General features: G+C 47.1%; 3 protein-coding genes across 3 annotated transcripts; 1 reads left to right on the top strand and 2 right to left on the bottom strand.

The window, feature by feature from the left end:
- Positions 1–14: 14 nt before the first annotated feature.
- SAMD15 (sterile alpha motif domain containing 15) lies at positions 15–4,525 on the top strand. The gene is made up of 3 exons (XM_074542557.1): positions 15–245; positions 364–462; positions 2,410–4,525. Exons 1-3 carry the CDS (start codon positions 33–35, stop codon positions 2,674–2,676), a joined length of 579 nt encoding a protein of 192 aa, XP_074398658.1. The 5' UTR covers positions 15–32; the 3' UTR covers positions 2,677–4,525.
- Positions 847–6,898, bottom strand: LOC102069218 (uncharacterized). The gene is given in 7 exon segments (XM_074542144.1): positions 847–4,121; positions 4,123–4,197; positions 4,199–4,466; positions 4,831–4,899; positions 4,902–5,048; positions 5,943–6,117; positions 6,884–6,898. Coding segments are annotated over 7 exon segments (894 nt in total). The 3' UTR covers positions 847–3,976.
- VIPAS39 (VPS33B interacting protein, apical-basolateral polarity regulator, spe-39 homolog) lies at positions 4,652–20,858 on the bottom strand. The gene is made up of 20 exons (XM_074542554.1): positions 20,724–20,858; positions 20,503–20,595; positions 19,957–20,056; positions 18,515–18,658; positions 17,460–17,498; positions 17,044–17,108; positions 14,946–15,002; positions 13,932–14,024; positions 13,232–13,265; positions 12,689–12,791; positions 12,575–12,602; positions 12,345–12,418; positions 11,720–11,795; positions 11,295–11,429; positions 10,781–10,822; positions 10,296–10,385; positions 9,808–9,894; positions 8,891–8,980; positions 8,472–8,576; positions 4,652–8,205 (listed from the first exon to the last, which is right to left on the bottom strand). The coding sequence occupies exons 2-20, from the start codon at positions 20,593–20,595 to the stop codon at positions 8,185–8,187; spliced, it is 1,476 nt and encodes a 491-aa protein (XP_074398655.1). The 5' UTR covers positions 20,724–20,858; the 3' UTR covers positions 4,652–8,184.
- Between the last annotated feature and the right edge of the window lie 136 nt (positions 20,859–20,994).

The raw sequence follows: 20,994 nt of genomic DNA, 5'->3' as shown, positions 1-20,994 counted from the left end.
GAAGGGAGAAGGGGGCGCACCTCCAGGAAGCGATGGTTGCCGGGGTAACGGGTCCCGGAAGGACGCGGCGGCCGGGGATGGAGCCGGTGGAGCCGCGCCCGGGTCCCGCGGGGGCTGGGGCGGCTGGAGGGCCGCAGCCTGGGCCCGAGGGCGCGGGGGGACCGCGGGCCGTGTGCCCCTTCCTGGCCTGGAGCGCCGAGGAAGTGGCCGAGTGGGTGGCGCAGCTCGGCTTCCCCCAGTACCAGGTGCGGGGCTGGGGCCCGGGCGGGAACCCGCCGCCCTCTGAGCTCCGTGTGCGTGCGAGAGCGGCAGGGGGGCGGCAGTGGCACAGGGCGATCCCTTTCCCTCCGCTTCCCTGCCCAGGAATGCTTCAGGGCCAACGGCATCAGCGGCCGCCGCCTCATCCACGCCAACTGCTCCAACCTGCCCGCCATGGGCGTCACGGACTTCGGGCACATGCAGGTGCAAAAGGGCCGCTCGCTTTTATTTCCTTCTTTTACGCTTTGCTGGACACAAACAGGAGCTGTCTCTTCCTCATTTTATGAACATTTTTTCCTTTTAAACCTCTATATTTTCTTTAACATGATAGTTAAGGCTGAATTTCAGGGCTACAGTCTGGCCTTCCAAAGCTTCCTAAAAGTTCAGAAGAACAAAATTACTTAAGTTTCATTACCCCCTTTCCCTTCCCTAGTGGAAACCACAGAGGGACCGCATTTACAGAGCCAAATCATCTGTTTTGCATCACAATTTGAAATGGCTTTCACCAGCAGACTCAGGTAGAAGTTCAAACCAAGATAGAAGTTCAAACCAAGAAGAAAGAAGAAGCTCTATCCTCCGGTGACTAGAGTATTAACACTGTTTCTTTTATCCTACAATACCAAAATGCAATTTCACCACAGTTCTGTCCGGCTGCACAATCTTAACAGTTTGTTTGAAACTAAATAATGCCACCAAAACCATTAACTAGTGCCATGACTGCCTGTTGTTTTGACAGAAAGGCATCAATTTAATATTAAGTTTTTCAGACAGCAAACCTTCACGAATATTTCTGGTACAAGCAGATAGAGATTACAGTCATTTGTGCTTTCCAAAAGTGGAAGAATTCTATATGCTTTGTAAGTCTCACCCTCATTATTGGGATATAGAGATGATGTATGGTGTTAGTTCAGCTGCTGAGTAAATACTAGGCCATGGGTTAGACATATCAGCTGTGACCCGTTCTTCCTCTGGTTGGAACTGAAATTCCTCTAGATAAGCAATATACAGCCAGGACACTGCCATAAGCTTAGAAGTGACACAGTCCAGTAATGCTTTCCAAGGCTTGCAGGTAAATTGGGAACATCTCACAGACTTCAGTGGAATCTATATGCTCTCAAAGGTCATGCCCTATCCTGCCAGTTATTTGTGTTTTAAAGAACTTTTTTCTGACAGAATCTAAGTATGCAGAGCTCTGCAGGATAGGGCCCTTTGGGTCTTTCAGGAAGTGTCTACTAGTGCAGGTGAAAAGTTAAAACTGCAATTTCCCAACAAGAAATACAAACTAAAGGCTGTGAGCAGTGGAAACTGATACAGTTGCTATAGAAATAAGAGTGATAGCATCAGCTCAGTGAGATGGGAATGTTTGCAGTTTAGGGGAAATGGCAGTTTGGTAGAGAACTACACAGCTAATTATGTGGAAGCTATGCAGCATGGACATTACTGCTGGTTTTAATCCCACTGTAATGGTATTCTAAATATCAAAAGCATTCAAGATAAAGTCTGGTGTTCTTTTGTTATCACAAAAAGTATTCAGAGTCAAACTAAAGTTGGGGGAGGGTTTTGAACAAATACTGTGAATGATCAGTAAAACCTTGCAAATGGTATTTTGAAGCTTCAGTCAAATTAGTTAAATTCTCAGAAGTTGATTCAAAACCATGGTAAGGCTCTGCTCACTCACAATTCCAGGTCCAGCCATCTCAAACAACCATACACTCATCATTTTCTAAATGAACAATATGATTTTTCACTAATTATTTTTCACACTTTTGCATAGATTGTAATTTGCATTACAATTTAACAACCAGCAATGATTTTGCATTAAGCAGAAGAGACTGCAGTTCATTTATCAATAACTTGTTTGTCCTTGAAGTGCAAGGAGGAAAGCAGAGCTATATTTATGCCACCAGGAGACCAGATGTGATGCCATCCCTGACAGTAAACCTGGAGAGAAGGTGATATGCGCTGCTTTAACAGAGTCACATGGATTCAGATCCCCCTTATGTTGCAACTTCAAGCATGAAACTGTACCAAAATTCAGAATATCACTGTTTTTTCCTGCTGCTCTGACATGGAATGGATAGTTTTAGCTGTCGCCCTATTGTCTTGGTTTAAGAAACACGAGAATTGCTGATGTTTTTTCTTGTATTTCAGGAAATTTCGCGACACGTGCGAGAGCTGCTGGGGATTGAGGAGCCTCTCTTCAGCAGATCCATTACCCTCCCATACAGAGACAATATGGGTCTTTTCCTGGAGAGAAAGGCACCAACAGGAAAGAAAGCAGATGCCCTCACTTTCTCACAGTTTATCCAAAAAGCAGGACTGGAGCCCTATACTACAACTCCTCCTTTGCAAGGATCCCAGGCCATGGAGGGAGTGGGTGCTCTCCCTGCATCGCAGGACATGCAGAGGCAGAATTAGAGACTCATACTGCACTTTTGCCTTTGTAAGAAGCCCAGCAGCCACAGCAGACTGTACCCTTATTTCCTTGCAGATTGTTCAAGGGGGTACAGTTCCACCTTTTCACAATTACAAAAAATTGTGCACTGCACTGCCACTGCAGCTCTTAGACATTTTATTACACCAAACCCATTCCCACATTGTCTTTTTCCTGCAATACTTCATTTGCGTGCAGGAACTAGTGAAATGGAGGCTGTGGATCAGACTGTACTATTGTCTGTCTTTTACTTCTGCTTCACAGTTGATTTAAAAATACCAAAAAAACCCCAATCATAGACATATTTTAGGCACAAGTGATTGATAAGAATTTCCCAGATGCTCAAGTGCATAGATTTCTCCCAGGCTTCAGGGTCTGCAGACGGGGCTTGCTCTGAAACCCAGATGTAAGATAAATGGCATAGACAATAACTGGTGTACAGGTGTGCAGACAGCTGCTCTCAGCAATCAGAATTAAGCAAGGGGTCTAGGTGCAACATGCATAACTAATCCTTGGCCACAGAAATTATTTCCTGTGACGCAAAACCAGGTAGGCAATGTTTTATCATGGTAAACAGTACTGTAACACATGATAGATGGCGGCAGAAAATACAGAAGAATACTGAACTACAGAATTTAGGGAATAAAAATTGCTGTGTCCTGGGTGGATTTGGACAGAGTATCCAGGTACCTGCTTTTTCCCTGAAGGATACATCATATAGTCTGTGGTGATGAGGGTGGGGAGCATCATCACCAGCAAGGAAGTAGAAGGGCTCATGAAGGCCTGGCTCAACAGAAAGAGCATTCCTGACTAAATCATTAGTATGTTGTCAGGATTCAATGGCTTTCTCAAGATCCCTCATGGGGAATAAAAAAATAATAATAAAAAAACCACTGGGCCTGATCCTCTTTAGTTTTTTACACCAAAGCTGCAGCCAGTACAAAATAACCATAATTTGGTTTTGTAATTCAGTTCTGTATTGAAGCTGCAATAGAAACACAGTGAAACTGAAGCAGTTCATAGGCCAAGAAGATTATGTAATAAGTAAATTCAGACAAAAAAAACCCCACAAAACAAAACAAACAAAAAAACCCCTCAGGTAACCAGGGATAAGCAAGTTTGCTGAACAGTGTAGAGACTGAAACTCATAGAAGAAAATGTGTGCTTAAGGTTATGGGCTGGAAGAGTTTGGAATCTGAGAGTTAACAGTGCTGGTTCTTGCACTGCTTAGTCCCATGAAGAGACTGGGATGAGATCTCAGCAAAGCATTCCTCATGGGCGTCATTAAGGTTTGTGTAGATTTAGAATCATACTCAGAATTTCTGAGAAACTGTTGGAAGCAGCTGTGGACAATGGAGACTTGTCATCCAGTACCATACCAGGCTCCACTGCAGCTGAAGTGAGAGATGTCTTTGGTGCTGAGCCCACACTGCTTTGTAGGACAGTCTCCAGAGGGTGCCTGGTACAGTAGAGCACCAGGCATCAGATGGCACCAGACAAACTCTCTTTTCTAGCAGCTGCCTAAAGAGAGACTTTCTCAGTGACACAGCTGTCAGGACAAACCAGGGGAAGGTTCTGAGAAGGGAAAACAAGTGGAAACATTTATTGGCAACAACTGTCCAAAGCAGCTTGCTAATAATGTAACTAGCAGTGGTTTTCTTCATTGTCTGACTACAAGACTCCTCCTTGGGTCTTTGAGAAACCATCAGAGACTTGAACATAAAATGTTGAAGAATGGCTCTGGAATAGTCCTGCAAAAGCAGGAATCCTTTCCCTCAAGCAGCCTTCCCCTGTCTTAACGTCCTCAGTAGCCCAGTTCATTAACTGTCATAAGATCATTACACCCAAAAACTGTCTTCTCTAGATATTCCCATAGGATTTTTTTTTTTTTTTTTTGCATTCAATGCCCTAGTCTTGATCAGTTGCTTCAAACAACCCTGATAAATAGGATCTACAGACAAAATAACTCAGTCCAGGTCTTCTGTTGCAAATACATCATCTAAGGCAATTCCTGGGGCAGAGATGTGGTCCTAAGGACAACATGAGTTCAGCACCTTCCAACCCAACAAGGCAGCCCATGCTTTCTGTGAGATGGGGCAAGCTGCAAAGCAGAGACAAGAAGTACCTCAGTTTTCAACTGTCTTTTTCCTCTTGAGTAATTGAAGAGGCAAAATCTTTGCTGACAAAACTCTTGCACACAAAGCTAGGCAAGAAGGTTTTTGCTCTGCACAGATGAGGCAGCATTCAAGAAAGCTGAGGTCATTTGTTCATTTCAATGCCTTCTGGTGAGGCAGATTCTGCCACATGACACTGTTCAGGCCTGCATAAAAAAATGGCCACCATCTATTCATGGAGTTTTATTTTCCTTGCAGGATGAACAAAAATCAAGTATCAATTACCTGTGTGCACAGAGATGTGAAGAGATATTCTCATCTCACACTGCTGGGAGGAATCACACTGACAACCAGACCTGTTTGGTTTGAAACCTCTGATCTAGAACCATTTTAGGTGAGGTATTTTAAAATTAACAGTAACAAGTCTAATATGGCTTGTATTTTATGTAGCTGATACTAATTGAGTAACCAGTATTCCTTGACAGGCTGCATATAAAGTCATATAACCGTTCTGCCATGAGGGCAAGGTGAGCACCAGGGGTGCTTCAGGTGCTCTCAACAACTGCACTAATTACAGGATGGTTGATTTTTCAGGGCCCCTTTTATAGAAACAATGGGTTTGAGTTCCATCCAGTGGTAAAACCAGAAATTGCAGGATTGAGTCCTGCAGTAAATTCTGTAGTGAAACTGCATGGTGAAAGGTGCACTGTGAATTTTTTTTAGGCCACATGTAAGTTAGTAAGTTAGCAGCTTTTATGGTGGAGTTTGCTCAGATGCTTTGAGTTCTTTTCACTCGAAGGGAGTTGTATGAGTTCACTGCAGTATGTGAATATTTTGTGTGTTGAGTATTGAGTCTGCCATAAAAAAAAAAAAACTGACATAAGGCCACCCATGACATAAAGCTTGTTTTCATAAAATTGGTTTTGATAAATGTATAAATACATAAAAAATCTTATACAGGAGGTGCAGTTGGAATGATTTTCACTGCACATCCTGGCCAGAATAAAGTAATGCAACTCACTGCCACCTCAAAGATAGGGTCAGAGTTTAATATCTTCCTGAGTTTGGTGACAGTTTCAGGCCCAGGCTCTGAAATGACATGGTCAATTTTTCTTGAGGGGAGGGATGGAGGTGTCAAGGCTTACACAGTGACAGGACAAATGGTAGCATGTGTGACAGGAGGCAGCAGAGGAACACAATGTCCTCCCAGACCACCAGCTCAGCATTGTTATAAATGCATGTAAAGCTCTGCTTCTGCAGGGCTATTGCACTAAGGTGAAAGGGACTCAAAAGCTCAGAGAGAAAGCAGAGCTATGAACCAGCACACCTCTAGGCACCAGAACACATTTACCTGCACTCTGCCACATGCAGGTGAAACACAAACCACTGCTACCAGACTGGTAGCAGTCTGCCTGCCCAAAGTGGCACAGAGGGACTTGGGTGGCTGCCTGTCACTGGTCTTATATAGCAAAGGGCAACAGCAGAGTGACACAAAGGAACAAATATGCAAAGAACTCAGCTGCTTGGCCCAGTCCTTGCAGGCTGATTTAAGTCTTTAGCTGAAACAGCTGAGCCTTGGGAATCTGGCTAGTTTTCAAGACCTATAAAAAGCTATGTAATAAACCCTGTTTCGTCTCTTCCCTGAGATGATTAGAAAGAGGATTTTATTCCAACATCTCCCTGGAGGACCATTCTCCATATTTGTCTTATCTAAGTTTATGGGGCTATATGACTTTATATGCAGCCTGTAGACTACATCTGTTTACTCAATTACTATGAGCTACATAAAATACAAGCTGTATTAGACTTGTTACTATTAACTTTAGCATCCCTCAGCTAAAATGGCCCTAGATCAAGGGCAGTCTTATCAATTTGTCCAAGTATGTGATGACAGGGAGTAAAGAAAGGGACCCAGACTCTCTTCAGTGGTGCTCAGTGATGACAATGAGCACTGGACACAAACTGAAATGTGCTGGTCCATCTGAAGACACAAACTCAACTCTTACTGTGAGTATTGCCAAATTCAGAACAGGTTTTCCAGAGAAGCTGAGTTGATACTGAAAACCCACACAGCTACGGTCCTGGTCTGCATGTTCCAGGTGATCCTGCTAAAGCACGAGTAGACTAAATGATCAAGAGGTCCCTTCCAACCCAAATGATTCTGTTAGAAAAAAAAACAAACACCAACAGAAAAAAAAAAAAAAGACAGTTCATAGTGCATCAGGGAGGCTGGAATCCAAATCTACTGTCTTTGTGTGACCCTCTGTGGCAGCAAACTCTCCTACAAACTCTAAAATTAAATCATCTGTGCTGATAGCACTGAAGGTGTTAAATAAGGTAGTGATGCAAGCAATGTCACTCCATTGTGACATGCACTGTGCTTTTCAGAATATTAAAAAACATCCTACAACTCCTTTTGTGGGAGGTGATAAATTGTTCAGTATTAACACACAAGAGTGACAATGTGCTTAGTGGGGAAAGGAAAGAAACAGGCCAAGGAGAGACAACTTTATTTACAGAATTGAAGTGAGGTCTGAAAGGATGAAGCCAGCAGCTGCCTGAGGAGTTGTGTTTCTGAGAAAGTGCATTTCAATCCTTCCTGGCATAACACTTTCTGAGAAAAGAGCTGCTGGGGCAGCAGGTTTGTGTCAACTGAGAGAGCTTCCTACTTGCTCTCCATCCAACCCATACGGACTCTGACCACCTCTACACTAGGTATCTCCCTGATAAAGGGATCTTCCAAATGCTGCAGAGTGCTAGCAGAAGGATACTGGCAGAGGTTGCTGTCCTGGCTCTCTGCATGAGTTCACACACTTCTTTTCCTAGAGTGAGCCAGAATTAAAAAAAGAAAAAAAAATGCAAGTGGTCCATTGCCTCCCAGCACTTTCACATAGGGAGAACATGGTCCAGGTAGGTTTTACTCCAGACACAGCCATGATTAGTGATGCCCAAGCCAGCTTGACTGTTACAGGGACTGATCAGCACTCTCTGTTGGAGAGAGTCACAAATGTGACTGACATGCTCCTCTTGCAAGAACAAGCCAGGCACCACCCAGAGCAAACATTCATATTGCTGTCCCAGCAACTTCCTTCCATACACACAAGTGATGCCTGGCTTACAGCCAGGTCAAATACAATCAGATTCCAAAAAGAATCAACCCTGCTGGATCTATACCATGGTTTTGCCAGCCACAGTTTAGTAGCTGTCTTCAACCACCCGGAGCGCCACGGTCCCACTGGGCACGGGCACCCACTGTCACCGACGAACGCTGATCATGCAATGAGTAGTAACAGAGCTGCTCTCTTGGCTCTGGACTGGGTTCTGCAGTTCCCTCTTTCAGTGACAAGGTGATGGCCAAACAGGCTGTTCCACAGGCATTCAGTTCTTCCACCGGATTTGCTAGAAGAGGGAACAAGACACAACTAACAGCAATGCTGAACACCAAGCCCTAGGGGCCAACTCAGTGACTCCCAATTCCTGACAAGGACAGCTACAGCCAGAGTGTGCCATTTCTATCAGTATAACCATTCATTCCTACCCTGAATGCAAACAAAAGATTAGCTTCCCAGCAGGGATAGAAAGTACATAGGACAGCCATGCCCCTACACCTAATCTTTACCTGTTTCTGGTGAGAGTGTCTGGAACAAAGAGTAAGCATTTCTTACTGTGTTGCTGAGAATGCTGTTTATCTTCTCTTCCTCTGCAGAGCCCCGCTCCACCTTGCCTTTATATGCTGTCAGCTGGATACGATCCTTTAGATCCCGGTAGGTCTAGATAAAGGGCAAAACCAGCACCCAGCTGAGAGAAAGGGACACTTCAGTGGTTACATGGTGTCCTGCAGATGGGCAGGGCAACTCTACAATCCCCCATGCAGTTCCCAACACAGAAGAATTTCACAGCACAAATGCTAGGAGCCACTCTCCTGGCTCATGGACTTCTACTGGGAACCTTATCATTTTTCCCAGGCCACAGGGATAAACAAACACCACCAGGCACGTGACAGAAGTGGCACATGACAGAGAACAGAAAAGCTAGAGAGACAAAGCAGGCCTGTGTCCCAACTCTTCACACAGCAGCAACCTACCTCTATGACAACATCATGGCACTTGTATTTGGTAGCGAGGTTCAGCCGGGTCTCCACATCTTCCACCAGGCGCACGTATTCCTGCAGCACCTGTGAGAGACAGAAGAGTGTCTCAGCTCCCTTCTGCAGGTATGTCCTGCCTCATTCCCTCACCCCAGTCCCAAAACCTTCCAAGGTTGCTAGTCACACAGAGTTGGCCCCTTCTTTAGGGAACAAGTGACCTCAAGAGCTTTGGCTGCAAAAAATTTTCTCCCTACAGTGGCAAGCAGCATCTCTGTATTCTTCTCATGTCATTTGACCTTGCTTCTACACCTTCCTTTTTTGTCTTATTTCCAAGAGAATATTCCTGTTCAGTCAAGCTGGCCTTCTGCCTTGCCTGCCTGACTTCCAACATTTGGGAATTGCCTGCTATGTACCCTTAGAAGGTCATATTTAAAAACTGACTGATGGACCCCACTGCCTGCAAAAACATTTTCCCAGGGGACCTTACCATTTCCCTGAGTAGCCTGAAGTCTGTTCTCCTCATGTCCAGACCTGAGGTTTTGCTGGCACTTTTCCTCCTATCAACAGAATGTTAGGCTACCTCATTGCTATGGATCAGGTTAACCATTGCCAGCCAGATTAAGAAAGAGAAAATTTAATGTAGCAAAGAAAGGTGGCAATGCACATGGGAAGAGAGTTCCCAGCCAACTTTGGCCAGCTGCCCCTCTTGTAGTCAGAGCTAGGACCCAGCCCTCAATACCACCCACACCTTCTGTTGAGGCACAGGTCACAAAGCTGTGTGCTGCACCGACCTGGCAAAGCCAAAAGATCAGCAAGCTTCTCCCACTTCCAGCTAGGAAGCAGCTCACCTGAGGAGTCATTCCTACACCAAATCCCAACAAAAAGCAGGTCATTAGCAGGGGTTCCTGCCTCACCTGCACTGGAGCATTGTTCCTCTGCAAGATCTCCACCACCCGGTGGAAGCCAATAGGTGCCTTCTTCTTGGTGTAACCCAGCCAGTTCTGAAATGAACCAAATCTATGTTAACCCAAAAGGATAATCCTTCCAGGCACAAGAAAATTAGTTTTTTTTTTCTCCCAGTGCCAGCACCATACTCCACAGCCATCACATGCACCCCACTGCAGAGCCCTTCAGGCAGTGGCTGGGCACAGGTTGGCTGCAATCCCTTTGGTAGCAGAGCTCAGGGGCAGCCCCCTTCTCTGACCTTACTGCTGCAGCCAAGCCAGGCCCAGCAGAGGTCTCAGCTAGGGAGAGGAGGAAAGTACTGCAACACTCTGCAGCAGAGGTGCTGGGCCCTGCTGAAATAAAACCAGTCTGTCCAGTAACTCCAGAACAAGCCAGCTATCAGTAGCAGATGCCAGAACTTGGGACTGTGTCCCCAGCAAGGCTTTCTGCAGCTCACCTTGGTGGTGAGGAGGGCATCCACATCACCCCAGGCCCGCAGCTTGGCACGGGCTGCCAGGGCAGTCAGCACATACTGCTTATCAGGAATCTGCAAGGCAGAAAGCTGCAGTCAGAACAATAGCACAGCTCAGGTCTTTGTGGGCTGGACATGAATGGCATCTGCCCCAGCTCTGTCAGGACCTACACCAACACCCAGGCAAAGAGGCAAGGTGCTGCCTGATGCCATACACAGCACTGCAGAGACTAGGGAGTGGGGATTTGCAAGTGCTGCTGCAGCCAGGGTACATCCATTGAAATTCTCCACATGGCTCCCAATTGCCTTTCTAAGACTCCAGAAGGGCCCTGCTCAAAAAGGATGCCATGGCCTCCTCCCTAGCTCAGTGCTGAGCCCCTCAGATTCCTCCTACTGAGCTCCTTCATTACATACAGTTTGTCTGTGCATGTTTTCAGCTAGTGCTTCCACAACAGGGGAGATTCACGCACCTTAAATGTCTTCTTCAGGTTGGTGGGGCTGCTGAACATTCCCTAGAGAAAGCAGACAAGTCAGTGCAAACTCAGAAGGGCAGGCCACAGCAGGGGTTCAGACACCTGTTATAAGGCATCTGCCTCGCACAGAGTCAATCTTCTCAAGATTTTACTGCTTTTTGTTCATGTCAGTGCCACAGGAGGAAGCAGCTGGCAGAAGAGAGCAACTATCCCACCCCATTAGCTATCTGGTCTGGTTTTCCTGCATCCTCAACTGGTGCATCACCAGTACCACGCAGCTCAGCCTCATGGAATTTACAGTGGTTTCTAGCAGGCAACTCGCTGACAAATGGTGCCAGGTTGAATGTCTTGGAGCACAAAGCCCCAAACTGGTGCCAGGGAACAAAGTCTCTCTGAGGGATGAAACATGACCTCTCTTTTCCTTTTTCTCCTTAATATACCACAGCTTGACCACCTCACATCTCGAGGGTTACAAGGAGAGATGCAACCTTATCTTCTGCCACGTCCTCACCTCAGCTTCTGTGTAGTGGTAGAAACAGGAATAGAAGAGGGTGGTCACTAGTGGCATGTTGAGAATCGAAGCCTTGCGAGGATATTTCCGAAACAGCTCTGACTGCCCAGCCATCTCCAAGTGCCGATCATTAGCCTGCAGAATCAGCAAGACAGACAGGGAACATGAGCCAAGATAACTGCCTGTATAGCTGTGGGATAGAGACCTAGAGACCATTGTGACAGCAGTGTGCAAGCACAGCCCCAACATACTATCAAGTCTCAGATCTGGTATTTCACATGTGCCTGGCACAGCAGCCTGAACAGCAATTACAAATACACTAGCCAGGGTAGGCTGGTTAAATCCAAAGTGGTGTAAGTCAGGGACAGCAAGAGATCTCACAGGTAGTCCCAGCCACCTCCTGACCAGCAGAGAAGATTTCATACCTCAATGATGATCTGTCGCTCCAACAGGGTATAATGGTCTTGGATGTGGGAGGTATCCTCAGCTGAAAATGGCAGCCTGGCCAGACACGAAGGAAAGAGACACTGTGACAAGCTCTGAAGTACAGAATCCTTCATTTACTTCTAACTACTCTTGGAAGAATTTTTTTCTACCAAACAAGCTCCCATTCTTCCCATCTTGAATGGCTACTCAAGTTCCTGACCCACTGCCCCCTCCAACTGGCTCTCTCTTAGACAGGCTCCAGAGAAAGAAACATTATGTACCTTTCACAGAATAACCTAAAGTGGATGCTACCAACTTCCTCAAGTGCTCAGGCACCCAGACTTTCATCCATCACAATCTGAAGGGTCAATGATCAGAGAGTCCCTTAAAGCATCTTTCTTCCTGAATTACCAGCAAAAGCTGCTGGACTAGTGATGACCACAAATGATTCCTCTCTGGTCTACACTGTACCCACAACACTACTCCCACTCCCCCACTAAGGGAAAACCAACATCAGCTCTCAACCCCCACAAGCCATGGCACTGGCACAGAGGCCTAATTTTCTTCATTACCACCTTCTGTGAAGAATCCACATCCCTCCCCTACTTTTGCATTTTTTCTTACCCAATGCAACCTTTCAGAAATTCCCTCCTTTTTTCTACATCCTGGATGTTCAAATGCTCCCGGTACTGAGACAGCTGGAGGGAGAGGGGAAAGAAGCAGTGTGTTCTCATGGATTTGGGAGATACAGTATTTCCAGAAGGTGAAATGGGGGCAAAAAGCTGACTCCCACACACTCTGCAACCAGCCTACCACCCTGCAGTAAGGGAGCTTATGCTCCTGGGAATACTCACAGCAACTTCCTCAGTCCTGTCTAAGAACCTGCAAAAGGGAATTGGAAGCATTAACCTGGAGGCAGGTTCCTAGCAGTGTGTTCAGCCTGTCACAGGATGGATCAACAGCCTCACCTGAGCAGATCCAGAAGGAACTTCTGCTCCCCTGTCTCTCTGAGGAAATGGATCAGATGGCACAAGGCCACCTGCCGCACCTCCAGCTCCCGAAACAGGATCTCTGCAGGGGAGAGAGTTTATGTACAGATGGGTAAGGTAAGATAACACTACCAAGCACAGGGGACTTAGCACAGTGCAGGGAGCCATTGGCAGGATTCATCAACTTTATCCCATCTCAAATCACAGTGTTGGAGGCTGGAGCACAGAAGAGCCCAATCACTGGGCTGACAGCAAAATTCACAGCCAAGTGCTACCTCTAGAGATTAGTTTTCATTCATCCCATCACCACCACCCACCACTGCTTAAAGCTCCTCTCTGGAGCCCTTGTAGGCTTCACCATCCCCACTGCCTCCTACATTACACTTGCTACAAAAATATTTCATGCTTAGTAAAAAAGCAATATCCAGATGCTCTCTTTGTAACTTGTACCCTGTGAAGAAATCACTCCCTCCATCCTTCACTGAAACACACTACAGAAATCCCAGCCCCAGCCATGCTCACCTCTCCTCAGCGTCCGTTTCAGGAATATCAGGACCTGTGAGCACAGCCAGACAGGTCAGAATTAAGACAGAGAAACAAACAGCACACTGGTCAAGGCCTAGAGAAGTTTTTGCAAAGGGCCTCTGAAAACTCAGCTCTTATAGCACTGAACTTAATTCTGGTACCCACAACACCCAGGACAAGCAGTGAGCCTGGGCCACAGCTGCCTAGATTCTTGCCTAAGCTCCTGCTCTGGAGTTTAGATAAATGAGACCAAAATTTACAAAGGAAAATCTTTCCATGCAAAATACAAAGGAATTAAAAGACCCAGATGAAGTAAGCTCTAACACAATCCCATTTCCTCTCTGATATTTTAAAAGCCAGAAAAACTGGTGAGGCCCCAGATCCCAAATGCCAGGTCCCAGATTTTCTGAGCTGAAATGAGCAGATTAAACCTTGACTTTCAAGAAGTAGGTGCAAAAATCTGTAAGGCTGATGGATCAGAGTCCTTGTTATTAGCATCAATTCTGCCGAGTGGCAGGAAAGACAGCAGGAATACAGATTTTCCCAGTCTTTAGCTTTGCCACTTCTAGTAACTGTTTGAGCTAAAGAACACCCCCCATCCCTGCAAGAGCAGGTGGCCAGCTGACTGCATTCTCACAAGCACTCTCTGTGGGGCCACCCACAAGCCCCAGCCCTGTGCAGCCCCAGCAGGACTCACAGCTGTAATGACATTCCCATCATGCCCTGCCACAGCTTCATCCAAGAGCACCAGCTTGTCCTGCAGGGAGCGAAATCTCTCTAGAGAGCAGACCTAGAGATAGAACAGGAAGAAGGAGGCATGTGGGACATGAGACAATCCTCAGGCTGAATCCAAGATATTATTCATTCCTCTCCCATAAGCCCTTCAGCAACATGAATAACTGCCCTCCCAATGAGTGGAGAAATTCTCATTTAGCTGAAACCACGTGCCACACATAATCCCTGGAAATCTGTCCACAGGGGTTGCAGTCAAGCCTCATTACTGCCCAGTCTAGGACAGCAGACAATGTACATTCAGCACAAACACCCTTGTAACAAGACAAAACTTTCCTGTACACCACAAACCACTAGCCCTGACAAGAGGAGGGAACTCTACAAGCCCCTTTCCACAAAGGGCACCAGATAAGTAGAGTCATAACTCTTGCTCCCATCTTCTTACCCCACATCTGTGGCCTCTCTCAGCCTTTAGCTCTCCTCAGCCTTTGAGAAGATATATGCAGAGTGAAACCACAATCTCCTTATGTGTTCACTGCACACTGAGGCAGCTGAGACTAAGATTACAGCTCCAGTGAAACCATTTCTGTCTTCCTCTCTCCATTTGCCACCAAGTGAGAATGGAGATAAAGCCCCACCCTCTCAGATTTTTAAAATAAACCCAGCCCCAGGGAGCAGAAGGGGTAGAAAGGGACACAGCAGTACAGATACCTACTGTCAGAGCCTTGCTGAGGGGACAACTCAAGTTAACAAAGCAACAAAACCCTGAAGTTCTCCTGCTGCTCCTGAGCTACTGTGATCCCAGCACTGCCACCTGGCAAAGTAACAGACAGGCAGAGCACCATCCCTGCTAGGTGCTGCAAGCAACACAGATCCCCTCCTTGCTCCCAGAATAGCCAGGAGCACAGCAAAGTGCAAAGCATTTTGGGACCACCCACCCTCCATCCCTCACAAGCAGGTGGGAGTGCAAAGTCCTTACCTTGCCCCTCTGCATTCTCCTGACTGTATCTTTGGGGCTCCAGTCACCACTGTAATCCTGCCACAAGAGAAATAAAGCACTCTTAAGCCCCAGATCATTTCAGCAATCTCCAAGCTGCTTTCCACTTCTGCTGCATCAGTGCTGGCCTACATGTAGCTACTCACACTGATCATTCAGCTGCTCCAGGAGAGGTGTTAGTAGGATGTATATGTACATTTTTCAGGTGCAAATGTTGAGCCCTCAGACTCTGCATGTGCTGGTGTGGAGGGAAGCTAAAGGCCCATATGTTAACACAGCATTTCTAGTGCCTCAGTAAGGTCTGTCATCATATCCTTTATAAGTAGTGCATTGCATCAGGTTGTTTCCTTGCAAACTATGTTGCTTTTAGGACAAACAAAATACATGCAAAACAGACTAACCCAAAACTGAAGGGAAAGGAGTCAGTTTCTTGTTACAATTCAGACAGACTTCTGCTGGTGAGCTTTCCACAGCAGCGTGGAGAACAGGGACAACAGCCTCAGGCAAGCACCTGGGGAGTTGCACAAGACAAGGACAGCGTGACAAGGGCATTGAAGCCTGGAGGAGGATCACCTTAAGGTCACATGCTACCACTGCTGCAACGACCAGAATTTTGCCCCTGCAGCAGGGAGACACTATGATCTGAAGCACTGGATAAAAAGTGATGGTGGCCCAGGCCACTCCTAACTCAGACACCATAAAGTCATCTCGTCTAGGTCTCTGTGAGGCCCTCAAGCCAGTAGTTGCAATTCAGCTTTCTGCCTCAAAAGGCCCAGAGAAAGGAAGCAACAAGAACCAGCTCTGATGACACTGAATTTTAAATCCATTGAAGATTTATTGAAAGCCCAAATCTAAGGATGAAAGGTCTGACCCAGTCCTACTGGGAGACCTCTGCACATGAGTCTCTCAAAGCAATGTGCAGCTGAATGTCAAATATCCTGAGCACCAGAGCTCCCTCCAGCACCTCTGGCCAGAGGCATCTTCTCAGCCTGTCGCTGTCAGGACACTCATCAAAAGCTGCCACTAGCTTTCCCTTTTTTGTCCCACCCCTATTTGCATTTAAGAGGCTGTATAATCCTCCTCCTTCCTGTTTCACTGCTTCTGCAGGCCCAGAACAGAACACAACAGGGCACTCTTGTTTCTTCTTCTGTGCTTTGAGGAAGTGCTGTCTGTTAGGTTTTGTCATTAATGGCTAACTGACAAAATACACCAGTCTGGGGAGGATCAGATGGCCAAGGACAGGTGGAGCATGAACCCTGGCAGCTCAAGGATGCAAGTGCCAGCTACTGGAGGAGACTGGGGTCTGGGGTCCAGCTACAAAACAAACCAGATGTCTAAGACCAACTACTGGAGGGACCCATACAGCGTGTGTATGTTCCACTAGTGGAGCTGGTCAGCCAGTAAGGAAGCTCAGGATGAAGCTTGAGTCTTCTCTGTATGTGTCTATTCATAAAGGCATTGATCTGCCTGTATTAATCTGTGCAGACAGCTGTGTTAGAATTGTGCATGTCTGTCTCTGAAGGAAATATAAGCTCAGTCCTGTTACTGCCTGGACCTAGGGACATGGGACCACAATCTCACACCCTGTAAGAGGAATCCACCTAGTCCCAAAATCCTCTAGATTCTCTAACACTTATCACTGTGTATCTGGAAGACAAACATTCCTGCCAACTGAAACACTGCCTCTGCACAACTCCCTCTGTATTGTCCCAGTGATTCATGAACAAGAGATTTGAAAACTTTCATATTTTAAAAAATGTAAAAACCACATGTGATGCCAGTTTATCTGACCTGACATGAAAGCAGCTTACAGACAAAGCACTATTTTGAAATCCTTTCCACAAAGACTGCTAGGCTATTCATTAAAAGGAGTAACCAAAACCAAGACCCCCTGCAAAACTCCATACTTCTGTGCAAAAAGAGAGAATGCTTAAATTACTGCAAGGCTGCATTGTGCAGCTCCCTGTCCTATTCCCTGCATTGCCCTCTTCTGTCTGAAACAGCAACTAATCACCTCCCATGAAACCAGTAGAGTACGAAGTCCACTAATCTTGGTATAAAACAAGCACAGGCTGCTCACCTTGTACTCAGCTTTCGGCCTGCGCAGCTCTGGGGCATAGTTTTTAACTCCTGTGTCAGTGAGGGCTGAGAGGGAAAGGCACACATGAGCATAAAAATCCTGATTCACATCCACTTCCAAACCCATCCCTTTCTTGGTTTTCATGGCAGAAGACCCAAACTTCAGCATCAAATGGCAATACAGCATTACTCTAAAACAGTTGTCAGCTGTACATAAGTAATTACCCCAAATCATCATGCCAATTTGTTAATTTCCTTGAGGAAAGAACGACCCACAATTTGGCTTTTAGACAGCACATGATTCAGCTTCCCTTCTTGCATCATAAGGCAGATGACACTTCCCTTTTTTTTTTTGAAATGCTTAGTTTCATGTAAATCTGCACCCCTCCCAGGATGAGGCAGGGCCCCAAAACTTACCATCTGAAAGGGACTGGAAACTTGAGAGTTTGTTTCGTCCTGAAATAAAAACACTGATGAGACACTGTCACTTCACCAGCAGCATCTCCTGCACAGGGAACATAAGCCTAGACTGCAACCAGTTTACTGCAGCTACGCCATAGAACAAGCCTCCCTGTACAGTGATTCACACCACAGCAGCACAGCTGGGGCTCACCTCTTACATTCTAAGGTGCTGAAGTTGTCTGTGGCATTGCAAACCATACCACACTCCATCCCTATCTGCTCTCTTGGTGTTGAGGCCAGGAGAGGTTACACCTGAATTCACTCATCTACCTACAGAGCTGAGGCTCAAGCACATAGCACTGCAACATAGGCTGTGGCAACATGGACAGCTCCAGCCACCAGGGCTGCAATTTGGATGCCTTTCTTCATCACCTTATTGTCATAGCTGAGAGTAAAAAACACCCCAGAGAAAGAGAGACAAAGTAAAAGCTGCTTTCTTGTCTTGCTGTGTGAGAACAGAGCTGAACTCTTGCAAGCTGTGCATGTTTGCCCACAGCCTGCTGCACAGCTCCCCCCATAACCAGCTACGCTGCCACTGCTACTGTCATGTGTTTGCTGAACCAACACCAACAGCAGCCAGCTGAGCTCCAAATAAAGCATAATCAATCTGTCTTCTATTCACAACTCAAAATCAAATGAGGGCTACATGGGTCAAGCCAGTCCCTTTGCAATCTGCTTCTGCCCACCAACCAAATGGATTGGCACACAGTGCTGTGCTCTACCCTGCTGTTCTCTGGAACCTGGATTTTAAGAAGCCGTAATCTCCAAAGCCCCTTCCCACTCCACAAAAGCACGTGATCACAGTGCTGATCAAGAGCACGTGGCACAGCTGCACCAGACAGTCTTCAATTTCTGACCAGAGAGCAATACACTTCCACCCTGAGGAGAGATGGGAGCCTCCCTGTTTTGCAATACACTTCAGATGAAACAATTTACATAAGATAACTCATTGCCCCTTGACAGTCTCAAGGGAAAACACATTTGTCAATGTGGCATATACTGAACCTCACCTTTGAACAGGCTGCTTAGGGAGTAGGAAGAAGCTTGTTTGGGAAGAGCAGCATAGGAGGAAGAGCCTTTCTGCAGGCTGGAGTCTCGGCCATCCAGGGAGCTAGTGCTGCCAGAGGCTGTCTCTTTGATTGACCAGGAGATACCTGTGTGCAGACAGGTCATTTTATCCCAGAAAGTCTGTAAAGAACGATCCTCTGGCATGGCAGAAACATTACCAGATGTGTGCTGGTCAGTTCTGCACTAGCACATCAAGGTAAGTCTGCCCCTCAGCACTAAGTAGACACAGTGCATCCATCTCTCCTTGCAGAATTGCAGCCTCATATAATGCTGCTTGGTAAGCAGTGGCACATTGTCCTCCAGAAATGGCTGGTTTCAGCAACATTGTACAGCTGGCTATGGCTTGTGTGAAGGAACACACAGACACTCCCACCTTTTATGTATTATTGCACGAGGCAAAGCATGGTCCTTGTAGTAAAAATACAAAGCAAGACAGAGTCCCTGGCCTAGTTCAAACTGCAGAAGCCTAAGAGCATGCTTTCCTCAACACTGAAGACTAAGATAGTTTTCCTTCCCACACAGACAAAACAGCTCTCAGTGTGCATCTGCTGCTGGCAATAATGCATGTGTCTCCCTCCTGCCTGTTCCATACAGTTTCCCTTTGTTTTCACACAGCTGCACAACACATGTATTTTAGGATCAGGATGACAGACAAAAAACCACAATAGGTGAAGAGACCCTGGGTGGGAAAAGAAAGGAGAGGGAAGAGCTACAGCAAAGGACAAGAAGATCAGTCTCTGAAGATCCTTTGGGTGACCCATACAAAAATTTTCACAGTTTGGCACTGGTTAGCAAATGTTACAATTCTGTGGGACGTGAACTCAAAAGCACAGCACACAGGATTGTGTGTGGGCCATGAACTCACTCCCATCATCACTAGAAACACATCTGCTAAATGTTTACAGTTCCCTTTCAAATTTCAAGTGTCAGAGTCATTCTATAAGCACACATGAAACCTTGGATATCTGCTTAAAATGCTGTGGGGTCAAAACACAGAAACTTTAAATAGTGCCATTTCACAGACAGTGATGTGAAGGAAATGATCACGTAGAATCTCACAGGCCACCTGACCAAGACAAGTATCAGACCATAACCACCAAAATACCTGCTCTGAGCTTGGCTACATATTAGAAAAAACACAGTGAATTCCCTCCACTTGTCTGCACTCCTCTTTTTTAACACAATTCGTGCTTCTGCTCACCCTCTTTTCAGGGGATCTGCTCAGGTACATCAAGGAGCTCACAATGTGACCTGGGAGACTTGAATCAGATTAGATATGCAGGATTGGATAGCAAATAATACTCCTGACTTAAGTGACTTGACTTAAGCAGCAATTTTAAACTCCCTCTGTCTCAAAGATATTTTGCACTACTTCTGCACTTACTTCCCACAGGTTCTCCACTCCAGCTGACCCTCTCGAGGTCGTCATCATCATCATCGACAATATCCCGAAGGCTGTTCACTGCCCGTTTGGACTCCTTCAGCTACACACAAAAGAGTGACCTTGTATAAGGACCATCAGAATTGCAGAATGCACTTCATTTCCTACTATCATCAAACATCTCCCAAAGAATTTCGAATACAGTTTCTTCAGCTTCCATTGTTTCTTCTCGGGATGGTATTTTAGTCCTGTAGCTATGCAGCAGACACTGGGAGCCCCAAGGACACCTGCATGGACACTACCAGCTGAGCCGGCGGGAGAAGCGGTTGGTGCGCGGCCGAGGAAGCGCGTCCTCAGGAGATCTGGGACTGGCTACCATGGAGAGAGACGGGAGCCCTGGCTACCCTCCGCAGCGGGCAGGAGGTGACAATCACCGACACAACACCGACCCTCCGCGATGTGCAGGGCCGAGACCCGGGCTGGGACGGCTACGGGGGCCCACCCGGCGAGGGTGTCAGAGCGGCAGCTCCAGGGCCGGACCCTCCCTACCTGCGAGAGCTCGTCATCCTCATCGTCAAAGGTGAAGGCCCGGAACTTGGAGCTGTGCCAGTACTCCTCCTCGTCCGCCCGCACCCTGCTCATCTGCAACGGCACCGCGCGGCTGCCTCAGCACAGGGAGGGATGGAGGGAGGGAGCGGCAGCCTCGGGGTTATCGCCACCCCTGCCCCAGGTCCAGATCCCGGGCCCGCCGCCCCCGGCCCCTCTCTCACCTCGCCGCCCCTCCCGCGCCAGCAGCGCTCACAGCAGTGCAGGGCGGGGTGGGGCAGCGACGCGCGGAGCACGCCGGGACATGTAGTTCTCCCGCTGGGCGCGGCGCGGCCGCTCCTCGTTCACGCACTACGAGTCCCGGCGTGCCCCGCAGGCCGCAGTGACTTGTCTTCGGACTACCAGTCCCAGCGGTCTGCGAGTGTGGCGGAGCGGTGTCTGGACCGGTGTCTGGGCTCTGGGAACTGTGGGCTGACTCCGGGAGCTGTGAGCCGG

The sequence above is a fragment of the Zonotrichia albicollis genome, chromosome 6 (assembly GCF_047830755.1).
Source record: "Zonotrichia albicollis isolate bZonAlb1 chromosome 6, bZonAlb1.hap1, whole genome shotgun sequence".
Classification (NCBI taxonomy): Eukaryota; Metazoa; Chordata; class Aves; order Passeriformes; family Passerellidae; genus Zonotrichia; species Zonotrichia albicollis.
The sequence above is the reverse complement of the archived record's forward strand: the minus strand, read 5'-3'. Positions and strand labels throughout refer to the sequence as shown.